The sequence below is a fragment of the Caretta caretta genome, chromosome 1 (assembly GCF_965140235.1).
Source record: "Caretta caretta isolate rCarCar2 chromosome 1, rCarCar1.hap1, whole genome shotgun sequence".
NCBI classification, from domain to species: domain Eukaryota; kingdom Metazoa; phylum Chordata; order Testudines; family Cheloniidae; genus Caretta; species Caretta caretta.
This window is the reverse complement of record NC_134206.1, coordinates 158,563,897-158,586,750: the sequence shown is the minus strand read 5'-3', so window position 1 is coordinate 158,586,750 and position 22,854 is coordinate 158,563,897. Positions and strand designations below refer to the sequence as shown.

The following is a 22,854-nucleotide window of genomic DNA, read 5'->3' as shown; positions in this document are numbered from 1 at the left end:
ACTTTGCTGGATCAGCTACAGTGTGCCGATTACTCGTATGGAGTGATATTCCCAGGGAGGCCTCTTGATCCATTTAGTGCTTTCAACTAACCCATTACAGTGATGCCACAACTGCAGGTAGATGGCCACCTTCACTGTGCCACCCAGCACTGTGTCATGTCCCTACGTTCCCCAGGCCATGCTGTCACAGCTGACAGCAGCAGAGGCAAGAGAGAGGAGACTGCTGGTTAGCCATTCTCCATGAGGGACCCACTATTTTGTAATTTGCTTCCTCCAGGGTCCAAATTAGCCCAACTGTGTTGCAAGGCTCATCTCTTTCCCGAGGCTTTTGAAAATGGAGGGGAATTGTAATTACAAGGGTGGGGAATTGTTCAAGGGGGAGGGAGGTCATCCCAAATTGCTGCGCTCAGGGGTTATTTAAAGTTATGTCAAGGGTGCCTGTAACTTACCAAGTCCCTTTTTAGCTTTTCTACACATTTAAATAAATAAGACCATAAAGTAACATAAACCTCCCTCAGAAGGACATGGCATGTGCAATCCATGGCCGAGATAGAACAAACAGGACCTTCGCACTGCTCCAGGATCTCCTCAGCGGTGGTGTCATAATGAGCCATCGGGTTGCCGGGATTTCGGTACTGTTTATTACAACAGAGAACAGTGTATGTTACGGTTAACAGTGAGGGTCAGACACTGAACTAAGAACTGCTACAGAGGTGTTTTACTCAAGGCATAAAAAGCCCCCTCTGTGTCCTGCGCAACACTGTGCCACAATCCAAGCAGGCCAGGGAGAGAGTCCTCGTAGTCTAGTAACTTGATGTCTTGGGCTTTAGGGAGGTACTGCAGTGTGTGGTATGTTTTCCAGTGAGGAGCTAAACAGAAGGACAGGAATGTTGTCCCCAGCTATGCCCCTAAACCCAACCCCATGCCCCCATGGAAGACACAGGCTGATAGAAAACCAGGTGTTGGCAATGCTGTTGGATGGGCACATCCCTTCATGACTGAACACAAAACAGACATAGCCTGATGAAGACTGGCAAGAGGGGGAGCTGCCTGAGGGTATGGAAGGGAGCTGTAGTGTCTGAGCAAGGGAATTCTGGAGGCAACACACCGGCGGAGATCAGAAACGGGCATGAAGGGGAAACTATGTTCCTAGGAGTGCTGTGACACTATCGAACAGATGTTTGTGCCTCCCCTCAGTGCTGATCCCTTGCCACTGTTGGGTGTTCATGGGGGTGAAAGGGCATGACCACTATGCCCCACTCAGACATATTCCTTCTGGGACAGAGTATGCTGCTGCCACCCCGTCTTGTGCTTCCAGAGGACAAGTGCTCCTAGCTGCCTCCCAGGCGGCAGGGCTAGGGGGTGAGGGGAATGAAGGAGCTCCCAGAACTCTGAGCCCTGCAGTTGGTGGAGGGCTGCTGGCATGGGTGTTTCTAGTTCAGTGGTGCCAACTCTTGTGATGTTTGGTGCTTTTCTTAAAGCTCCAGCTCCTGGAGGCCAGCGATTCCCTGAGAAACTCAGCTTCCATTTTTTTTAAAAGTAAGCTTTTAATCCACGTGGTTGCAGAGAAAAACCTGCAAATGTGACGAGAGTGCACCCAAAAAGCTCATAATCCCCCAGCAAAGAAACCCCCCTCTGCCCCCATGTATTATTACTTTTTGTTGTTGTTTTAAAAAATCTCCTGATTTTTCAGCACAGTGAGTCATCAGGTAGCCCAGGAGCAGAACTCAGAAGTGCCTGACTTCCAGCTCCTAGCTCAGGCCTCGACAAGCCCATGCTGCTGCCTCAAGGAAGCTCATTCACAGAGACTGTAGAAAGGTCAATGATCCTCTAAGCAAGAAGACTAAACTAACCTGTCCCTCCCTACGGTGAGCCCTGTGGCAGGAACGTACCAGCCCATAACAAGTGATCCTTGTACGTACGTGTCAATGTGTGGGGCAAAGAGGGACGGGCTCAGATTACCACTGCCCATTCTGTAGCAGGGGTTACTATAAGCGGTTTATTTGATCTTCACTGTGAGCCTATTTATATATACACAACATACTTTTTTCCAGTGCTGCCAGTCAGGAACCTTTCTCAAGCATAAAAATGTACTTTAAAGTGGTTGTAAAACACTCTCCAGACAGAACAGGATCAAAATGTGCTCAAACCCCCAAAACTTTGCCACAAGTTCCACAGTCTCTGAATATGCCTCTTATTTTGGTTTTGCAGTCCAGTGTTTCAAGGAAGAGAAGTCAAGTCACATGTGCCCTAAAAATGAGCATCAGTGTCTGGGAGAAGAAATGCAGTGGCAAGAAGTGCCACAATGGCGCTGAGTATCTTACAGAGGTGTAGCAGAATGAGCGAGATGAGCAGACCTAGGCAATCCTGTACAATCCAGATTTAAAGAGAGAACCCAAAAAGTAATTGACTTTACCTGGTCCAGAATGTGGGAGTTCGGGATTTCATTTCTCAGCCTCTGAGCAACAGAAACATTAGACTCAGGGGAATCAAACTTGGCGCCTGGAGTCCTAACAATCTCAGAACCAAGAGCCCTTAGTATATCAACCTGTAAATCATAAATCAGACACAATAAAGCTGATCTCCTGTACTGCTGGTAATCTGAACCTATATATTCATGTTAGTATCAAAAGCCAGACTGGGCTTTGCATTCATGAGACATTTAACATTTAGAGTGGTTTAGAGATACAATGTCTGATTCTCAGTCACACTCACTAATGCTCTTTTACATCGTTTTGGCAGCATAATGGGCCTTTAAATTGGTTGGAAATGCCGCCTGAAAATATTCCTAAATTCAGAAGGCCTTCCCAGCCTGGCATAAGGATTCTAGCCTGGCCATGCTCCTAGCCTCTACAACGAAGTGGTAGCTGGGAGGCATGACCAGAATCAACTGCACTACTACTATTTGCTGGTTTCCAAGGGACATATGGAGCAAAGCATATCTTAGAGCACTCCCAAGGCTGCTCTAATGTACACCATGGACTGGGCAGCCCCAGCACAGATCCAGAATACAGGTAGAGCAAACTGGCCATAAGCACAGGAATGGAGTACCTGAGAATGAGTGTTTATCAACAGAGAGACACTGTTGTGTAGCGGTGAGAACAGGAGAGCTAGGTATTAGAGCTCTTCGTTTTCTGATCATTTGGTGGGTGGGTTATTACAGTTGGGCTGAGGAGGTGGTGTTTGATCCAGATTAGGTCTAGGTTAGGGTTGAGGTTTGAGCCAAGTCAGGGCTAGGATTCAGGTCTGAATTCAAAGGCACCAAAGTCTTGCAAACTGTTATTGTGAGATTTTTGCCCCAAATGGAGGAACTCTCACAAGATCATGTGAAATTTCTGCCATCTTGATGGGGTTTCTGATTAATACTCCTATGAGGTAACTATAAATATCTTCAGTTTACATAGAGGGAAATGGACAGAGAGGTTAAGTGACTTGCCAAAAGTCACACAAGAAGTTAGCAGCAGAACTGGAAATGGAACCAAGGAGCCCTGCATACCTTTCCTTTGCTCTAACCATCACACACCCCCATAGACGCAAAATTGCATCATCTCTGTGCAGAAATGTACCATATTTGGTTAATATATTGCACCAGCTGCATAGCTGACACCAGATAATCAGTCAGATTATCACTGCCTGCTTCATTGTCCAGAGAATTCTTCTGAATAACTACAAAGATATGCCATTACTTGTAACTAGGATTGTTACCCTATATAGGAAAGGGTTCACTAGTTCTAAAGAGAGAGAACTTTCCCCATTCCCAGGATTTTAGTGTAATACCATAATGGACTCTGACCTTCTCCATGCTCATTTTCTCTGGCAACACAATGATGCTGCGGTAGCCTTTCACTGCAGCAACGAGGGCCAGTCCGATTCCTAGGCAGTGGGGGAGGAAAGGGAATTATTCAGTGACAGCATTTGGAAAGGTCAACTGACAGTCACAGTCTCCTGCAAGTCCTGTGTTAATCTGGTAAATGCAGCTCCTGAATTTGCACGTAAAAGCTAAATAGCAATGTACCATCTTAGACTTTTTGCATGCTCTCTGACAGTCCTAGTGTAGGAGGATGTTCTAATTTGAGAGTTTACTTGTAATTAAGTCTCTGTGTCCCTGAGAACTGGGGAAGAGCAGTATATTTTCACAGCATACAAACTGAAGGGACTGGAAAGGCTCAGAAGCATTTTTCTACACTTAGCAACGCACCGATCTCTTGTTTTCCGACATGTGTCGTTTCACACAGAAAAGATATAATTACGCTTAGACAGCTCTCTGTTCTCCTCAGGACTGCTTAATGCCCCCCGCCCCCAGCAGGCTAACGTGTGGGACAAAGCTGCACATGTGCCAGCCTCACTCCATGGCTCGTTGGCAAAGTGTATCTGTGCTCTAATTTCACTTGGAATGACTGACTGAGCCAGCTGTTCCCATGCTGGATGGGGAAGGTAAATGATGCACAGGGCATGCGTGAAACATTGCTTCTGTACTAGGACGTGCTGTCGAAAATGTCTGCAATACACGCAGGAGTTAAATGCAGCCTGCCAGAGGATTGGTAGAAATTGCTTTAGTATTAGAGCTAGATCAAATGGTCAGATAACAAAAAGCAAAGAAATTCCACTGTAGGCCCCTACTCTGAGCTCAATCATGCCATTCAGGCACAGCCTAGTGTTGGAAGCGGTGTGGAGTCACACGACCCCTAGGCAAGTACAAGGAGGAATGCTGCCTCGGGGGTGCAGAATTCCTTCCTGAGCCCTGTGGCATTTACACCCTTATATAGGGTGCAGTTTAATCCTCCTCAGCTATGCTGGTCTTGTTTGACCTGCTACTGCGAGGGGGTGTGGGGAGACAGACCCATAGCCCTAGCTGCTTGGAGGTCCTGCATGCACCAGGAAAATAGGAAGGGTGCAGCCCCGGCCAGTTGCACCTGCTTCTTGTGCAAGCTACAGAATGGGGAAAAGCTCCTGCACCTTCTCTCCCAACCATGAACTGGCCCTAGCTTGTTCCTGGCCAGCTAAGACTAAGTAAGGCAGATATGGGAGAAGCAATGATATATTTGTAGGCTTGGCAACATTAAATTTTCATTTGTTTTGTCATTGTGACGGATCATATTGATGTTTATTTTTAAGCATTTTTAAAGATTTTTAGCCATTTAAACGATCAAAGTTGTGGACTGTTGTGGGGGCAGGGTAAGAGAATGATTTAATGACAATAGACACCGAGGTTCAAAAAGTTAAAGCTTTCTAGCCGTTAAAACACAAACTGTCCACATCGCCCGCCAAAATATACAATGCAAAGAGCTTTCAACCGTCAAATCCCACCTGCTTTTACTATTCATTCACTTGTCCATTTGTAATAAGCCTGTTTCAAAAGTCCCAGGTCATTGGATTTTGCCTCTAATTAAGTCTCAAGCAGCATTTTTCTTACTTTGCCTGTCTGTAAATTTTGATTATCAGTGATGGAAATATTTTCCCATTGGTTTGCGTGTGTGCACGCAGTGAAATCAATATTTACTGACATTTCTAATCCTTCCAAGCCTATTTATTTGCTGGGGGAAGTCAGGGAAATTCCTCTGTGGAAACTTGCTCTAGCTATTCGATAACCTTGCAGCCAGGAAATGTGCTTTACGTGTGCAGCTCCTCTCAATCTTGTTGTTAGATGCATTGTTGTTTGCGAACTACCCAATATTACCACACACTGGCTCTGCGGCTTTGACACCTTGGTGCAGTTTTAACCCACCTAGGAATTTCGGCACTAAATCACCCCTGAGATCTTACTTCCTCTGGTGTGATGCGACAGCTAGGCACAGTTTGGGATGGGGTGGGTGAGTTGAGGACAGAGACAGCGTTATAAGGACAGAGGCTAATTTCCAGACTAAAACATGTATAACAATGTAACACACATGCCTGCAGCTACACATCAGGCCAGGAGGTAAATTTTCTTTATCAAACTTTCCCAGCAAACATGAATACATCAGCAACAGATGGGGTCAATGGGCACTGGAAAAGGGTGTAACGGGCTGGATCATGGAAACCCCCGTGGGGCTGCCACCTGATGTGCCAAGACTACTTCTGCCCCTGCTTTCCCTGCCAGCTTGGGACTCCAGCACCCTGTCTTGTTGAACCAGACATGCCAGTCTGTTCCAACACAGACCCAGAGTCTAAACCACATGCCCCAAAGCTGCAGACTAACTGAAAGCAACTTAAGAAGTGTTCCTGTCTTTAACATTCAGATGCTCAACCCCCAATGGGGTCCAAACCCCAAATAAATCTGTTTTACCTTGTATAAAGCTTATACAGGGTAAACTCATAAATTGTTCACCCTCTATGACACTGATAGAGAGATATGCACAGCTGTTTCCCCCTCCCACCCCCCCAGGTATTAATACTTACTCTGGGTTAATTAGTAAGTAAAAGGTGATTTTATTAAATACAGAAAGTAGGATTTAAGTGGCTTCAAGTAATAGCAGACAGAACAAAGTGAATTACCAAGCAAAATAAAATAAAGCATGCAAGTCTAAGTCTAGTACAGTAATAAAACTGAATACAGATAAAATCTCACCCTCAGAGATGTTTCAATAAGTTTCTTTCACAGACCGGACACCTTCCTGGTCTGGGCACAATCCTTTCCCCTGGTACAGCCCTTGTTCCAGCTCAGGTGGTAGCTAGGGGATTTCTCATGATGGCTGCCCCTTTTGTTCTGTTCCACCCACTTATATATCTTTTGCATAAGGCGTGAATCCTTTATCCCTCTCTGGGTTCCCACCCCTCCTTCTGAATGGAAAAACACCAGGTTAAAGATGGATTCCAGTTCAGGTGACATGATCACATGTCACTATAAGACTTCATTACCCATTTGCCAGCACACCGGTATACAGGAAGACTTACAAGTAAAACAGATTTCAGAGTAACAGCCATGTTAGTCTGTATTCGCAAAAAGAAAAGGAGTACTTGTGGCACCTTAGAGACTAACCAATTTATTTGAGCATAAGCTTTCGTGAGCTACAGCTCACTTCATCGGATGCATACTGTGGAAACTGCAGAAGACATTATATACACAGAGACCATGAAACAATACCTCCTCCCATCCCACTCTCCTGCTGGTAATAGCTTATCTAAAGTGATCACTCTCCTTACAATGTGTATGATAATCAAGTTGGGCCATTTCCAGCACAAATCCAAGTTTTCTCACCCCCCAGCCCCCCTCCAAAAACCACACACACAAAACAGAGTAATCTGCAGGCAATTGTCCTGGTTAATGGGAGCCATCAAGATCCCAAACCACCATTAATGACCCACACTTTGCATAATTACAATAGGCCCTCAGAGTTATATTTCATATTTCTAGTTTCAGATACAAGAGTGATACATTTATACAAATAGTATGACTACACTCAGTAGATTATAAGCTTTGTAACGATACCTTACAAGAGCCCTTTTGCATGAAGCATATTCCAGTTACATTATATTCACACTCATTAGCATATTTTCATAAAAACATATAGAGTGTAACATCACAAAGGGAAAACTTCTTTTAACAGAAAAGGTTTAGCAAGCCTCATTTCCCCTCTTCATTGTAGTAGGAGCTGAAAGGCTCCAAAAGCTTCCATCCCATCCCCTCCTATGTGTCCCACTCAAAAATATCAGGCCATCATTCTATTCCATAACCATGCTGTCCAAATGCAGGGCCACAAATCCAGTTCCTACCTGTGTTTCCTGATGTTGGCTCAATGAGCGTGTCTCCGGGTTTTATGATCCCAGCTCTTTCGGCATCCTCCACCATCCTCAGGGCGATTCGATCCTTCACGCTCCCCCCAGCATTGAAGTACTCGCACTTTGCCACTAAAATTTGAAGGGGAGCCCAAATTACAGATGAGCCCAAATCCAACTCACCTGCATACAGTTTTATCCCTGCTATCAAATATGCTAAAACCATCACTACAGAGTGACTTTCTACACAGAGAAACGTATCAGTTCTTCTCAGATTCTCACCATTCACCCCTCACCAAGAACACCAAAAATAATAATAAATAATAATAATATGTCATTGTAATTAACCACTAGCAAACTCCCAAACACACCATTATCTGTAGCATTAGTCTATAGTATAAGGGCCAGGTACATAAGAGATGGAATGAAGAGATATTGTTTGTTTTACATTTTAATAGCATTTGTTATTCAGTAAAATTCAAGTCAATAAAGAATAACAAGTTCTACTACCAAGTGCCAGATTTCTAAGTCTGTTTTATGAGCTATCAGTCCTCCCATTTCTGGACACAAGAGGATTGCCAGGTTGGGTCACACAATCATAAAGTGGGTGTTTCTCCTTCCTCTGAGGCATCCAACAGCAGCCAGTGTCAGAGATGGAAGAAGTGAGTGCACGGCTCATGGTTAAGGCAATGACTTAGTCATGGGTATTTTTAGTAAAAGTCAGACTATGACTAAATCTTAGCTGCCCTGGCCCTGCAGCCCCTGCTGCTCTGGAGGGCCACCCAGAGTGCTGCTGCTCTGGGGGGTCCCTGAGGCACTGCTGCACTGGGGGAGCCTGGGTCCAGCCCCATCGACCACTGCTCTGGGGGGCCCCAGGGCCAGATGCTTGAGGCCACCGAGCACCGGCTACTCCGGCCACCCCTGGGGCCACGCTCCGGTCGCTGCTCCGCCACCCCAGGACAGCTGCTCAGGCAGTCCCGAGGGCCAGCCACACCAGCTGCTGCTAGGGCAGTCTCTGAGGCCAGCTGCCCAGGGCCGCCAAGCAGCAGCCGGTGCAGCTGTTCCCAGGGCCGCTCCAGCAGTGGCCCATCTGGCTAGCTGTGGGGCCACCTGAGCAACTGACTCTGGCACTGGCTGGGCCCGGGGCTGCCTAAGCAGCTGGCTCCAGGGCCAGTTGCTCGGGTGGCCCTGGCGTCAGCCACACTGGCCACTGCAGCTACAGAATTTCATGGAGGCCATAGAAAGTCACAGAATCAGTGACTTCCACGACCTCTGTTGCAAACTCACAACCTTAATCATTGGCCTTTTCTGGTGCAGCAGTTCCTGTATTGTTGTAGATTTATAAAGATGTAGAACTTTGAAAGTAACTTTTTGTGCTGTTTTTCTAGGCTACCTAATGAAATAAATAATTATCATTGGGCCAGATTCTCATACGCTTACTCTTTTTGTGTAGTACCTCAGAGCTGGTTCATGCTCCCTTTGAAGCCAATGTTTTGACATTGGCTTCAATTAGAGCAGGATTGGGACCTTACTCCACAAGAGGTCCTGCTGAAGTCCATGGGGCCAGGACAACTTTTGGAGTAAATTACTACTCAGGGAGACGAGGGGTAACAGAACCTGGCCCTGTTTGTTGAAGCCCAACAGCTGAGCTCAGGCTGAACAGAACAGGGAGGAGACAGGGTGGAATTTACAATCTAAGAGCCAGTTTGTGTCACCCTAACCCACGCTGAGTTGTTAGAACCATACGCTGCAAGGAACGCCCTTATGAAAACAAATCAGGAGATAATGTACTTTCAGGGTTTAAATTTTATGAGGTAAATTGCCAAAATCAGGCTACAGGGACATTTCAAAAGGCAAACATGACTATTTTTAGTCATTCCCACAGCATTGTTATCCCCTTGTTCACACCAGTTACTGCACAAGTTTATTTTGCAGTGTACTTTGTGCTGATCGACAGGTGTTATAAAAGAAAACGTAAGGCCACTCATATAACTTATGTTTCCTTTCCAGTCCTGCACCTGCTGGGGAGACAACATCCTGGTAAACAGCAGCACTGCATATCTTCCTGGTTTGCCCACTGCCTTTTTGAACAAGCCCCTCTTGTGTCTCCTGGGGACATGCCTCCTGGTAACAACCTCCAGGTATGGGCAGCCTGCAGAGGTGCACAAGCAATTAATAATCTGCCCCTGTTGCCTGCCCTCCCTCCACCCCCACAACACCAACTCACCCAGCCTTTATACAGAGGGCCTATACCAGGGGAAAGGTACACTGGAAAACGTCTTACCTTGAAATGAACCTCAGAGTGGGAAGAGCAGATGGGAATGGGACTCCACAATTGGGAGAAAACAAACATTTATTCCTTGTTAACACGGAGACAAGCCACAGGACAATAACTACCTGTGTTTTTTCTGATTTCCCTTAGCACTTGCAATGCTACAGCCTGCACGTACAGGGGCCTTATCACCTGCTGAAAGACTAGCAATCCTCCAAGCGAAGCAAAAGAGGCAGCTCAGGGACCGTAGTGACAGTATCCCAATACAGGGTTATGAAGGCAGAGGTGTGAAGGGATGGTTTCCTGAAGCATTCATAAAGAATCAGAATGGAATGCATGGTCCTGCAAAGGGACCTGATGCACATGATGCATGCCCTCTGTTATTTTTTTATTCAAGTGGTGTTATTTATTAACTATGTCATTTGCTGGATCATCTGAGACAATGAGACATGGAATATGTTGGCCAGAGAGAGTACAAGGCCTAGTAATCCCAGCACAAAGATGAGGAAGACCTAGAAAAAGGTGGTTTGAGACACTGAAGGAGGACATGAAGAAAGTTTGTGTCAGCTTGGAAAACGCACTCAATAAGAATATTTGGGATGAAGAAAAAGAACCACCAACCCCAAATGATGGGACAAGGCAAAGAAGAAGCTAAAAAATTTCACTGGGGAACAACTCTCTTGCATCAATTAGAATATCTGTCCCATAGTATTAATCTATGTAATAAGATCCCAGGGTTGTCACTGTGCATGTGTGTCATTCTGAAGCCTAGCACGTCTGAGTCAGTGTGAAGCAATAGAAGCAGCTGCAAGCATGGTTGAGAGCTCTTTTTGTCCAGGATTTCACCAGGTTCAATCATCACTGAGATTGTCTGCTACTATCCAATTTTTAAGTTCTCAGGTGCTTTTCAGCGTTTTTACACACAACTATGAATTACCCCCATGCAACAGCACGGGCTTTCAGCTAGTTCCTCCTGAAATCAATACTCTTTTCAGTCATTTCTTTGGTACAAAGAAATTCATTATCCACAACTACCCCTGGCCTCAAAGTAGGAGCAAAACACTTCCCTGACTCTATTTTCCTAACCAGTTGGGGCATTTTGCAGAGGCGCTCCCTCCAGCTGTCCATAACAGTCAGAACGTCTCTCCATCTACTCCTCCCACCCCTCCGTTAGGCTCTCTCCCTTGCTCTCGCAGATGTGCAAAATGCAGCAAGCAGCTATCACAGGCGGCATGTCATCCAGCCTTGCCATGAGACACCTCCACCTCCCCTTCAGTCTTTCAAATGCACACTGCTCTCATTTGGCAGCCACACACGATATAGTTAAAAGTCAACGTTTTTCTTGTCAAAGTGTCCCGTAAAAGGCTTCATAAGCCAGGGAGGCAGAGGGGAAAGCTGGGGCTCCCAGAATGGCAGGAGGAATCAACTTCACTAATGTCTATGGTATGCTGAGAGCAAAAGTTCCCTTTGCTCAATCCAGCAAACAGGCCTGGGTTTCTAAAGATCCTGGCATCATGGACCTTTCCAGACCACCTCATATTAATAGCTGTGAACCTTCCGCAGTGATCAGCCTGCCCTGGCAGCAATGAGACATATCCTTCTTGTTGATAAAGTCTTTGATGTGGTGTGGGGGGCAAAGAACAGTCCCTATATAGTTCAGGAACCCCATCTATGCAAAGCCATCAATAACTTCCTGTGCATTGCTGAGCTGTGTCACACAGCGCAGCAGCTCCCTCTGAACAGCACTGCAAAGCTCAATGGCAACAGACCCGACAGCTGATCTACCAGTGAACTGGCTAGCCACTGACCAGTGGCAATCAGGGGCGGCGAGCTCCCAGGTGGTGAGGGCCACTTACTTCTCCAGGCTGAGGGGACCTCTCATTTTGGTGTTCTTCTGCTGCAGCTCCGGGCTCTCCACAGGCCTCTCTAGGAAAGTAGCTGAAGTGCTACTGCCGGTCATCCCAGTTCTGAGCCTCCCTCTTGTCCCACCAGGCACCGCTAAGTCTTTGAGACCACAAAGGGCTTTCAGCCAAGTGAACCTGCTCCAGGAAAACACCCTGCAGAAGTAACTACTCGAATTCATCCTTCTGCTCTTCCTTCACCTGTAGCCATACAGGCCAGGCATCCAAAGCCACCAAGCCAAACCCACCTGGCTGCACACCTGTCAAAGCACATACCTCATTCTGTTTGAATTAACGGCTGTCATGACCGTGGCGCTCAGGAGGGTGACCACCCATCCTGAATTGGGCAGGACAGTCCTGAAATGCAGAGTTCGAGTCCCGGTCCCTGGCTGAATGACTCCCTGGGACACTGCTCTGTGCCTGCCTGAGACTCAGGGGCAGCACCAGCCTCTTCCCGGGGTGGGGGGGGGGCTGAGAAGGGCCTTAGCCCCCCTGACCACGAGGCCGCACCCCCTGCTCCTCCTGTCCCCACCAAGGCCCTGGCCAGGCCAGAAGCCAGAGCTGGGCTGTGGTAAGAGCCACCCAGGGAGCCTGGGCCACTGTGGGGAGCCCCAGACTCTTCACCTGCCCTGCGTGGTGCATCCCAGGGGTGGGGACGCAGGCCAGGGGCCACTTTTGGGCATCTGGCCCGGGGCATGCAGGATCCAGGGTTCCCTACAGCAGTTTGTGCTCCCTGGGCGGCTCTTACCATGGCTAGGCTCCAGCTTCCAGCCTGGCCGGGGGTGGGGCCATGGAGGAAGAGGAGAAGCAGGGCAGGGGTACAGAGTGGGTAGGGCTCCTGCATGTATCCCACTTTTGCCTTTTGAAAAGGTGGTCACCCTAATGCTCAGCAGTGTGTCCTCCACCATGCTGCCTGACAGCAGTTCTAAAATCGTGCTGGCAAAATACAAATGAACACATGGATGCCAGGAGAGGAATCATGGGAATTTTTTACTTTGACCCTCAAGTCCCAGAATTCCTGTAGGTTCCAGCAGGCATCCCACATTGCACAGCAAGAAAAATCTCAGCATGCATAGTGCCAACTGGCAGAACATTGCACCAGCAGATATCTGCCTAGAATGCTGCACGGTTAATTTGAAAGAAAGGCAAATTAACATGGATGTATGTCAGTTCAATATAATTAATTTGCTGCACTTTAGAGTGAACAAACTAATCTGAATTAACACGCACACTTCCTCAGGGAAATACAAATATGTCCTTTCACTGAAAATATACCCGACTTTCACACAGAAACAATAATTCAGCTTTACTCACAGAAAAGCAAAATCCAGACACAATACAAGGTACTTGGCTCACAGAATAACACTATCAGCATCAGAGACTGTAACAACCCAACTCTGCTCACAAGGGTCAGGGGGGAAAGACTCCATCTCAGCTTCGAAGCAAACACAACCTGGCTCTACTCAGCCAAAAAATAAACAAAAACAAAAACAAACCACTGGCTAAATGCATAGAAAATAAACCCTCACATGTTAAGGCACTGGAAACCATATGCACAATCTGACTGCCCAGAGAAACATCATAACGCCGTTCTACCGACATACAGCCAAGAGAGAAAAAATCCAATTCAACTCAGCTGAAAGCAAAGCAACAAAGGCCAGATCCACCTCTATGAATCAGGGCAGGAGGAGGGGTAGCTGGGACGGCTCTGCACCCTGGCAATTCCCCATGGCTGCAAGCTCCATCGAGGTTATGGCAATAAGGGTGCAAGTTAGCACAGCCCTAAGTAAGACCGTGCCTTAGACCGTGCCAGGGGTCAAACCGGACTCTGGAAGCCCCTAAAGAGGGGAGGTGCAAGCCATCTCCTCCCTGTGCATGTGAAGGTGTTACTGGAAGGACAGGGATGAATTCTCCAGTAAGTCTCTTGAAGTTAGTCTCCGTTTGAATGAGAATATAGTTGCACAAAACCACAGCCACACACTTTAGCAGAAAGAAAATACAACCCAGCTGTATTCACAGAAAAACACCTTACACTTGAGCAGGACAAGAGGCATGAATATTACGGGAAAGGCAGAATACAAAACACCAAGTATATACGAAGACCTATATCTTTTTATTTGTGCTTTATTTCAGTGTGCATCTACAACACCACTACCAAGTGCCCGTACATGAGCTAATGATCCCTTTGACAGCTATCAGACTTCTGCCATTCCAAATCACCCACACCAAGCAGGCCATGTCTTACTGCCCACAATCCTATATGTCATTTATGGAGCTGATCCTATGTTATTTTAAAGACATTTTAAAACTCTTCATGGGAGGATTCTATAGAGATTAGGTTAAGGGAGCAAAAGGCTCAGGTTCAATTACTGCTCTGCCACAGACTTCCTGTATGACCTTGGGCAAGTCACTTAGGGTTAGATTCACAACCAAACTTAAGCTTGGTGATGCTCAGCATCATCACACTTAGCTTTTAGGCACCTGGTAAAATCACTGGGATTCACAAAGCTGGAGTTCGGCATCTAGGCTCCCTGTACAGTGAATGGGGAGAGACAGGCACCCAAGAACGTGATCCATAAAAGCCAGCATGCTAGGTGGCTCCTTGCCAAGGCTAGCCCATGTGTGCTAAACCCTGCCCCTCTCTTAGGGATAGGCACCTAAATTCACAGTGCAGGGAGGCACCTCCCTCTGCTTGGGATTCTCAGCCGCAAATCCTCTCTTGGTGCCAGGCAGCTGCACCATTTTACCAAGTAGAAGAAGCCTCATAACTTTTAACCCAGTAGTTAGGGTACTCACTGGGATGTGGGAAGCCCCCCAGTTCAAGGTGCCCCTCTGTCGGATGGGGAGAAAGGATTTGAAAAGTGGTCACCCACCTCTCAGGTGAGTGCTCTAACCACTGGACTATGTGATATTCTGGTGCAGGGCTTCCTCAGTCTCTCCTGTTAAAGCTCTTGCACTGTGGAAGTCCTGGCCTTCCTTCCCCCAGCATCTTGTGTAAGCTTCTCATGCCTACTGGATCGGGCATTGCAGGTGAGTTAGATGGAGGAACACCTCTCTCTGCCCGGTTTGTGCATCGCTCTGGGGCATCTGGCGTGGGACTGCAGTGCACATGCTCAGAGGCAGATTCATAGGGGCCAAGAGAACATTTACTGCAAAAATTTAGGCATTGACCGTGTTTTGGTGGGCCAGGGGCAGCTGAGCAGGGGTTTTGTGAATCCCAGTGAGGTCTGATTCTGGGATTTAGGCATCTAAGTTATTTTGTGAATCTAGCCCCTAATCTCTGGGCCTCAGGCCTGATCTACACTACAGGGTTAGGTCGACATAAGCTGCCTTGTATCGCCCTAGCTGTGGAAGTGTCTTCACTTAAATTTGGCTCCCACCGATGTAAGTGCTTCTCTACGCTGATTTAGTAAGACCACTTCCCTTAGTGGCGCAGAGTTACAGTCGATGTAATTAGGTTGACGCAGCATCAGTGGAGACACTGCATTGCTTATGTTCACTGCTATTGGCTTTCAAGAGTCCCACAATGCCCCACACTGACAGTACAATCGATACAAGCGCTCCTAATGAGGACGTGCACTGCCAACACAGGAAGCCAAGTGTCCACACACACAAGCAACTCAGTAACTGCGGTGGGTGGTGGCTGTAAGCCAACGTAAATTAGGTCAACATAATTTTGCAGTGTAGACATGGCCTCAGTTGCTCATCTGTACAATGGGGATAATAGCACTGCCCTACTGCACAGGGGTGTAGTGAAGGTATATAAACACATGTGAAGTGCTCAGATACTGTGGTGACAGGAACTACATAAGAACCTATAACAGATAGATGCAATTAAAGAACGTATCGGATACAAGAATTACTGCCTGGCCTTGCTGCCCTTGTAAAAGTGAAGACAACCTGATTCCGCCTCTGCAGGTCACCATCAGGTCCAAATGAAAAGGGGAAAGATGTAACTTATTCTAATCTTAATAATACAAAGCCCTCCATCCTTTTACTAACATGCCTGACATGAAGAAAGGAATAGGTAAACTCCTCACATGGTAAGAGACTTCTGTTCCTGCTAGACAACTGGACCACTCCATCAGCTCACAGACCCACTTCTAATGTAACTCCTTCTATATTTATTTTGTCTTTAACATATATTTTACTGATAAACTCAGCTGTCAAAAAATATTAGCTATTTTCCTGTTGGGCACATGTAGGAGTCTGAGAGGAGCTTCCCCAACTGAAGCTATCCCAGAAAGTGAAATCACACATACCAGAAGGCTCATTGAAACTCATGCAATGCCATGTGAGGCAAGTAAATGCCCCCATAACAACGATGTGGGTGAAACCAGACAATCACGACACCCTTGAATGAACTCACGCGGAAAAATGATACAAGACAAAAACACCACATCCCCTGTGTGTGAACTCTTTTCACAAAACGACCATTCTATAGCTGACCTCTCAGTCCTTGTCCCCAAAGGAAACCTGCACAACACCTTCAAAAGAGGAGCCTGGGCACTTACATTCATAATTTTGCTAGCCACTGAAAATCATGCACTTAATAAAAACAGTGGATTTATGGCTTATTACAACAATCTCTAACCTACAGCCCCAAGTCCTATGACTGCAGAGGTGTTAACTGGCCACTTCACCTTGAAATGGTCTTTTACAGTATGTGTTAGCTACTTATGCTAAGCAATCTGTTCCCCCCCATAGGCGTAGGTTGACTTCTATATTGGGGAGGAGGGTGTGGCTCCAGTCAGGCCAACGGGGCCTCGCATGGGGCAGGGGGACAAAGTCCATGCCTGCCCACAGGGTTGCCATTTCAGACGGGGGTGAGGGGGTTTGCAAATTTAACCGTGATTCCAGGGCCTACTTAGGCAACTGAAAACTAGTGTTTTTGCAGACAATAACTTAGAACTATCTGACAGGAGCACTGTATCTAATTCCTATACCAAGAAAGAAAATTAAATAAATATTAGACTCACTCAGCTCTAATACTAACATGTTCTGACATCTTGTGGCAAGTCACTTATGGGATACTGGTTAAGTTTAAAATGCATCTGATATATCTATATACACAAAGAACATGAAAAGATGGGGGTTGCCATACCAACTCTTAACAGACCAATCAATTAAGGTGGGCTGTTAGCAGGAGAAAAAAATCTTTTGTAGTGATAATTAGGATGGCCCATTTCAAACAGTTGACAAGAAGGTGTGAGTAACAGTAGGGGGAAAAAGAAAAGGAGTACCTGTGGCACCTTAGAGACTAACCAATTTATTTGAGCATGAGCTTTCGTGAGCTACAGCTCACTTCATTGGATGCATACTGTGGAAACTGCAGAAGACATTATATACACAGAGACCATGAAACAATACCTCCTCCCACCCCACTCTCCTGCTGGTAATAGCTTATCTAAAGTGATCATCAAGTTGGGCCATTTCCAGCACAAATCCAGGTTTTCTCACCCTCCGCCCCCCCACACACAAACTCACTCTCCTGCTGGTAATAGCCCATCCAAAGTGACCACTCTCTTCACAATGTGTATGATAATCAAGGTGGGCCATTTCCTGCACAAATCCAGGTTCTCTCACCCCCTCACCCCCCTCCAAAAACCACACACACAAACTCACTCTCCTGCTTGGATAAGCTATTACCAGCAGGACAGTGGGGCGGGAGGAGGTATTGTTTCATGGTCTCTGTGTGTATATAATGTCTTCTGCAGTTTCCACAGTATGCATCCGATGAAGTGAGCTGTAGCTCACGAAAGCTTATGCTCAAAAAAATTGGTTAGTCTCTAAGGTGCCACAAGTACTCCTTTTCTTTTTGCGAATACAGACTAACACGGCTGTTACTCTGAAACCTGTCAGTAGGGGGAAAATTAGCATGGGGAAATAGTTTTTAGTTAGTGTAATGACTCATCTACTCCCAGTCTTTATTCAACCCTAATTTAATGGTGTCCAGTCTGCAGATTAATTCCAGTTCTGCTGTTTCTCGTTGGAGTCTATTTTTGAAGTTTTTTTGTTGAATAATTGCGACTTTTAGGTCTGTAATTGAGTGTTCAGAGAGATTGAAGTGTTCTCTGACTGGTTTTTGAATGTTATAATTCTTGACGTCTGATTTGTGTCCATTTATTCTTTTGCGTAGAGACTGTCCGGTTTGGCCAATGTATATGGCAGAGGGGCATTGCTGGCACATGATGGCACATATCACATTGGTAGATGTGCAGGTGAACGAGCCTCTGATAGTGTGGCTGATGTGATTAGGCCCTGTGATGGTGTCCCCCAAATAGATATGTGGACAGAGTTGACAACGGGCTTTGCTGCAAGGATAGGTTCCTGGGTTAGCGTTTTTGTTGTGTGGTGTGTGGTTGCTGGTGAGTATTTGCTTCAGGTTGGGGGACTGTCTGTAAGCAAGGACTGGCCTGTCTCCCAGGATCTGTGAGAGCGATGGGTTGTCCTTCAGGATGGGCTGTAGATCCTTGATGATGCGCTGGAGAGGTTTTAGTGGGGAGCTGAAAGTGACCACTAGCACTGACCCAAGCACCCTTCAGTACTCATACTCCTGCCTCAGCTGCCAAGATTGTGCTGCTCCATTTCCTATCCCCACCAGTGCTTGGGGCAGGACGTATACAGGAAACCAGCCACTCTCATCTGTGAGAAATGACACATGTGGAGCTAGATAAAGCCTGACAGCTGTGTAGCTAGTGCAGACATTCAGCACACAAATCCAGGCTCAATTCAATTTGAATCTTTGCTTTCCCGTTCATCTTTAACATTTCCTAGGTGAACTCATGTGGATTGGTATGGCACATTTGAAATATGCAGTGAAATATCACAGTAAATAGCTTGAATAGTCACCAATTCTGTTTATCTTGGCAAAAGTGTTAGTAACTCGCGGGAAGCCTTACTTCCCTCCATCATGAAGTGGGAAGAGAGGAGGTTATTATGATTAAGGCTAGCATCTTGTCATAGTAAATTACCACTGTACCTGAGGGTCTCCTAGTTCAGCCCTGCAAGAGAAGCTATACAGGAAGATTGGGATTGCCAACTTTCTAATTGCAGAAAACCGAGCACCTGTGCCCCGCACCTGCCCCTTCTCTGTGGCCCCACCCCCATCCACTCCATCTCTCACACACCCCACATCGCTCACTCTTCCCCATCCTCACTCACTCTCTCATTTTTACCAGGCTGGGACAGGAGGTGGGGTACAGGAGGGGGTGAGGGCTCCAGCTGGGAGTGTGGGCTCTGGGGTGGGGCCAGAAATGAGGAGTTCAGGGTGCCGGAGGGGGCTCCAGGCTAGGGCAGGGGGTTGGGGTGCGGGAGGGTCTGAGGGCTCACGCTGGGGGTTCAGGCTTGGGTGGGGCTGGGGGTGAGGGGTTTGGGGTGCAGGAGTGGGCTCCAGACTGGGGTGTGGAGCCAAGTAGTTCGGAGTGTAGAAGGGGGCTCCAGGATGAGACAGGGGGTTGGAATGTGGGAGGGGGTACGAGCTCTGGACTGGGGGTGCAGGTTCCTGAGTGGGGCCAAAAATGAGGGGTTTGGGGCATGGGAGGGGGCTGGGGCAGGGGTTTGGGGTGTGGGAGAGGGTGTGGGGTCCAGGAGGGAGTTTGGGTGCAGGAGGGGCTCCAGGCTGGGGCAGGGGGTTGGGATGCAGGAGGGGATGTGGGCTCTGGGCGGCGCCATGTCCCTCAGCTCCTAGGCATAAGGGCTGCCAAGTGGCTTTGTGTGGTGCACGCAGGAGCTACCCCTGTAGCTCCCATTGGCCTCAGTTCCCGGCCAATGGGAGCTGCGGAGACAATGCTCGGGGTGATGCAGAAGCAGCGCACAGAGCCCCCCTGGCAGTTCCTCACCCTAGGAGCTGAGGGACACGGTGCTACTTCTGGGGGCCACACACAGCAGGGAGGAAGCCTGCCAGCCCCACTAACTGGACTTTTAATGGCCCGGTCAGCAGTGCTGACTGGAGCTGCCAGGATCCCTTTTAAGCCAGGCATTTTGGTCAAAAACCGGACACCTGGCAACCCTACGGAAGATGTATGAAGCGTAGCTGTGGCTGTATCGGTCTCAAGCTATTAGAGAGACGAGGTGGATGAGATGATATCTTTTATTGTGCCAACTTCTGCTGGTGAGAGAGACAAGCTAAAGCTAAATCATCTGTTCCACCTTGCATTTTGCTGTGATGCTCGGAGTACCCTTCTCAGCCCTGAAGAAGAGCTCTGTATGGCTCAAAAGCTTGTCTCTCTCACCAACAGAAGTCGGTCCAATAAGAGATAATACCTCACCCAGCTTGTCTCTCTCTAATGCAGGAAGATGGGCAGGCAGGAGAGGCAGGCTGCCATCTTTAAAGGAGAAGGATGGTCCAGCGGTTAGAGCAGTAGCCCTAAGACTTCAGTGATCTGCATTCCAGTCCCCTTTCTTTCTGTGTGATTTTGGGCAAATTACTCAGCCTCTTTGTGCTCAGTCCTTCATCCGTAAAATGGGGATAATAACACTTCCCTACCTAACAGGGGTGTGGTGAGAATAAATACATTAGAGATTGTGTAGCGTTCAGGTACTACACTAATGTGGGCCATACAGAATAGACTCTTTTGCACCGTTTTGCCATTCCCCCAGGCTCCATCAAAGAACAGGAGCAGCAGTTACATCAGCTCTGAGATCTTCTCCGTCCAAAACTGCTGACCCTGTGACCCTGATACTCCTCAGTTGCACTCAGTATTGCAAGTGGCTGAGTAGCTCAACAACACACATCCTATTTTTAAAAAATGGAGATTAAACTCACAGAGTACGTAAGTTCGAGCAGTAACAAAAACGCAGCTGGGCAGTGGGGCTAGTAACCGTAGTAGTAAGAGTCTTTCTGCGAAGACCATCTTACTGGAGCAAGGCCGGGGTTACTATCAGTCAGGTGCTTGTTACACTGCAGTTTGAAATGCAGGCCACTATTTTAGCTCTGATAAATAACTGTAATGGAAAGATCTAGAAGTATCCCAGCTATGCCATATTTCTCCACCTTCTTTTCACACTTTCCCAACCCTTAGTTAGTTACTGACTCTCTTACAAAAGAGGCCTTGTTCGCCCCAGCTTTTGCGCTTGCCACTCAGTTCAGAAAACCTGACAGAAGAGCAGTGGGCGTCGGATACTCACAGAGCTCACACTTCAGTCCATAGGCTTTCCCAATCTTGTTGATTCGAACCAGAGGGGTGCGGCCAACTTTCTTCAGAATATTCGGCAGGATATTTGTTTCTTCCGGCCTGCATTAGTGGAGGCAGAAAAAAATATACTGAGGGTAACTGTTACTGCCATCCAAATCCACATAAAAAGGAAACCGGAGCAAAACTTGAGAGAAAGAGAGCTGCAGGAGAGGAGGGCTGAGGGAGATTTTGATTTCAGGACACGACCATTGCTAATTGCCTACGTTACTAATGATGCTAAGCATCAGTGATGGAAAACAGCAACAATCTCTGTCAATGGGACTGCAGGAGGGTGTTCCATAATGGTAGGAAATACCACCATCCCCTAGATCAGACGCACTGCCTAATGAATAACTTCATTTTAGCTGCCTTTGGGATGCGACTCGCAGGACATTGTTGCCCTTTCAAAAACCAAACGTCCCTTCTTACTGCTTCCACACTCTTAGTTCCCTTGCCCTGTGACTGTGCATGCACTGATCAGCTGGAAAGGGGCTTCGAAGAGCCACCTGTTACCAGAATTGGCCTTTTAGCTCCCATGAAGGAAAAGCTCAGCTTTGGCTTTCATAAATAGAAATGTGTTGCCCCTTTCCTTGTGAAGGTAGCCTTGCAAATGTAAACTCACGTAACCAGATAGATAGGGCAAAAATAAATAAATAAATAAATAAATAAATAAATAAATAAAAATAAGCCGGGCTTCAGCAGAAGGCTGAGATCGATCTAAAGATTCTCTCTCTCTCTCTCTCTCACACACACACACTTTTTACATAAAATAAGCCAGTTAAGGGTGAGGTATAGCCCATCCCACAGCACCCTTATACGGGATCTGTACAGTGAATGTGAGCAAGAAAAGTTGAGGCCAGCAGTGTGTGTTAACGTTTTCAGTTGTCTGTGAGCCAGTTGGTGCTCACCCAGCCATACTAGGTAGCTAAGACCCACTCACAGACATACAAGGGAAGGCTGTAAGCAGTCAGGTAAGTCTCACCCATCTCAAGAACCTAAGGAGACTCATTCCCCAGCTGACCAACTCGACCTCTATCAGAAGGGAACTGCTTACCCAGCAAGCCACTGCTGAGAGGAGAGGCTGCAGGACAGCTCCTGCCACCACTGTTGCTATTTTGAGGAAAAGCTTCCAGATAAGGGAGTTAACTAGAAATGGCTAAGCACAGTGGGTCATGAAATACTGGGCCAGGATGGGGGCAGAAACATGGATTGATTTTTTTTTAGTAGGGGGAATGTATTTTATACAAGGTATGGCCCATGCACCATCTGCGGAGGCTGAAAACTTCTATAGAAGCCCTTGTTGAAAGTTTGCCAGCACATCACTGTGTGTGTGCAGGAGGTATGTGAATCTGAACTTTTGGGCCCACCTGTCATCTATTCTTCTTGGGCTCTTTTCCATAGATACTAACTGAACTGTGGCTACACAGGCGGGTCAAAGTTCCTAGCATCATTGATTGGAATGAAGCTGCCCATGCTGACTTGCATAGTGCATGACTTCCCCCTCAGATGAAACAGTAGATGTACCCATCTGTATAGAGTAATGAATTTCCCTTCCCCAGCTCCTTCACTGGGTTGCAAGTGGGTGGAGTTAGAGAGAGGCCAGGAAATGGAAAGTAAAAAAAAACCTGTTCAGCTGGTATGAGGCCACCTGTAGCCTGACCTGGAGGAGCCATGCACTCCCCCAGAAGGGCTCTGACTGCATTAAAGGATTGGAGGGTTTAAAGACAATGCTGTCATAATTCAGCTACTCAATACTTCAGATACATCCCCAAAGAGGAATTCTTTGAAATTCTCATGCCACAAGGGTATG

General features: G+C 47.1%; 1 protein-coding gene across 1 annotated transcript in view; it reads right to left on the bottom strand.

The window, feature by feature from the left end:
• LOC125643177 (cystathionine beta-synthase-like) overlaps positions 1-22,854 on the bottom strand; it is a 51,914-nt gene that overhangs the window by 22,005 nt on the left and 7,055 nt on the right. Inside the window, exons 2-6 of the mRNA XM_048865438.2 lie at positions 20,998-21,104; positions 7,693-7,827; positions 3,794-3,873; positions 2,417-2,548; positions 566-635 (exon numbers count right to left, since the gene is read on the bottom strand). Of these exons, the coding sequence (XP_048721395.2) occupies positions 566-635; positions 2,417-2,548; positions 3,794-3,873; positions 7,693-7,827; positions 20,998-21,104 (524 nt within the window). The remainder of the gene's footprint in view (positions 1-565; positions 636-2,416; positions 2,549-3,793; positions 3,874-7,692; positions 7,828-20,997; positions 21,105-22,854) is intronic.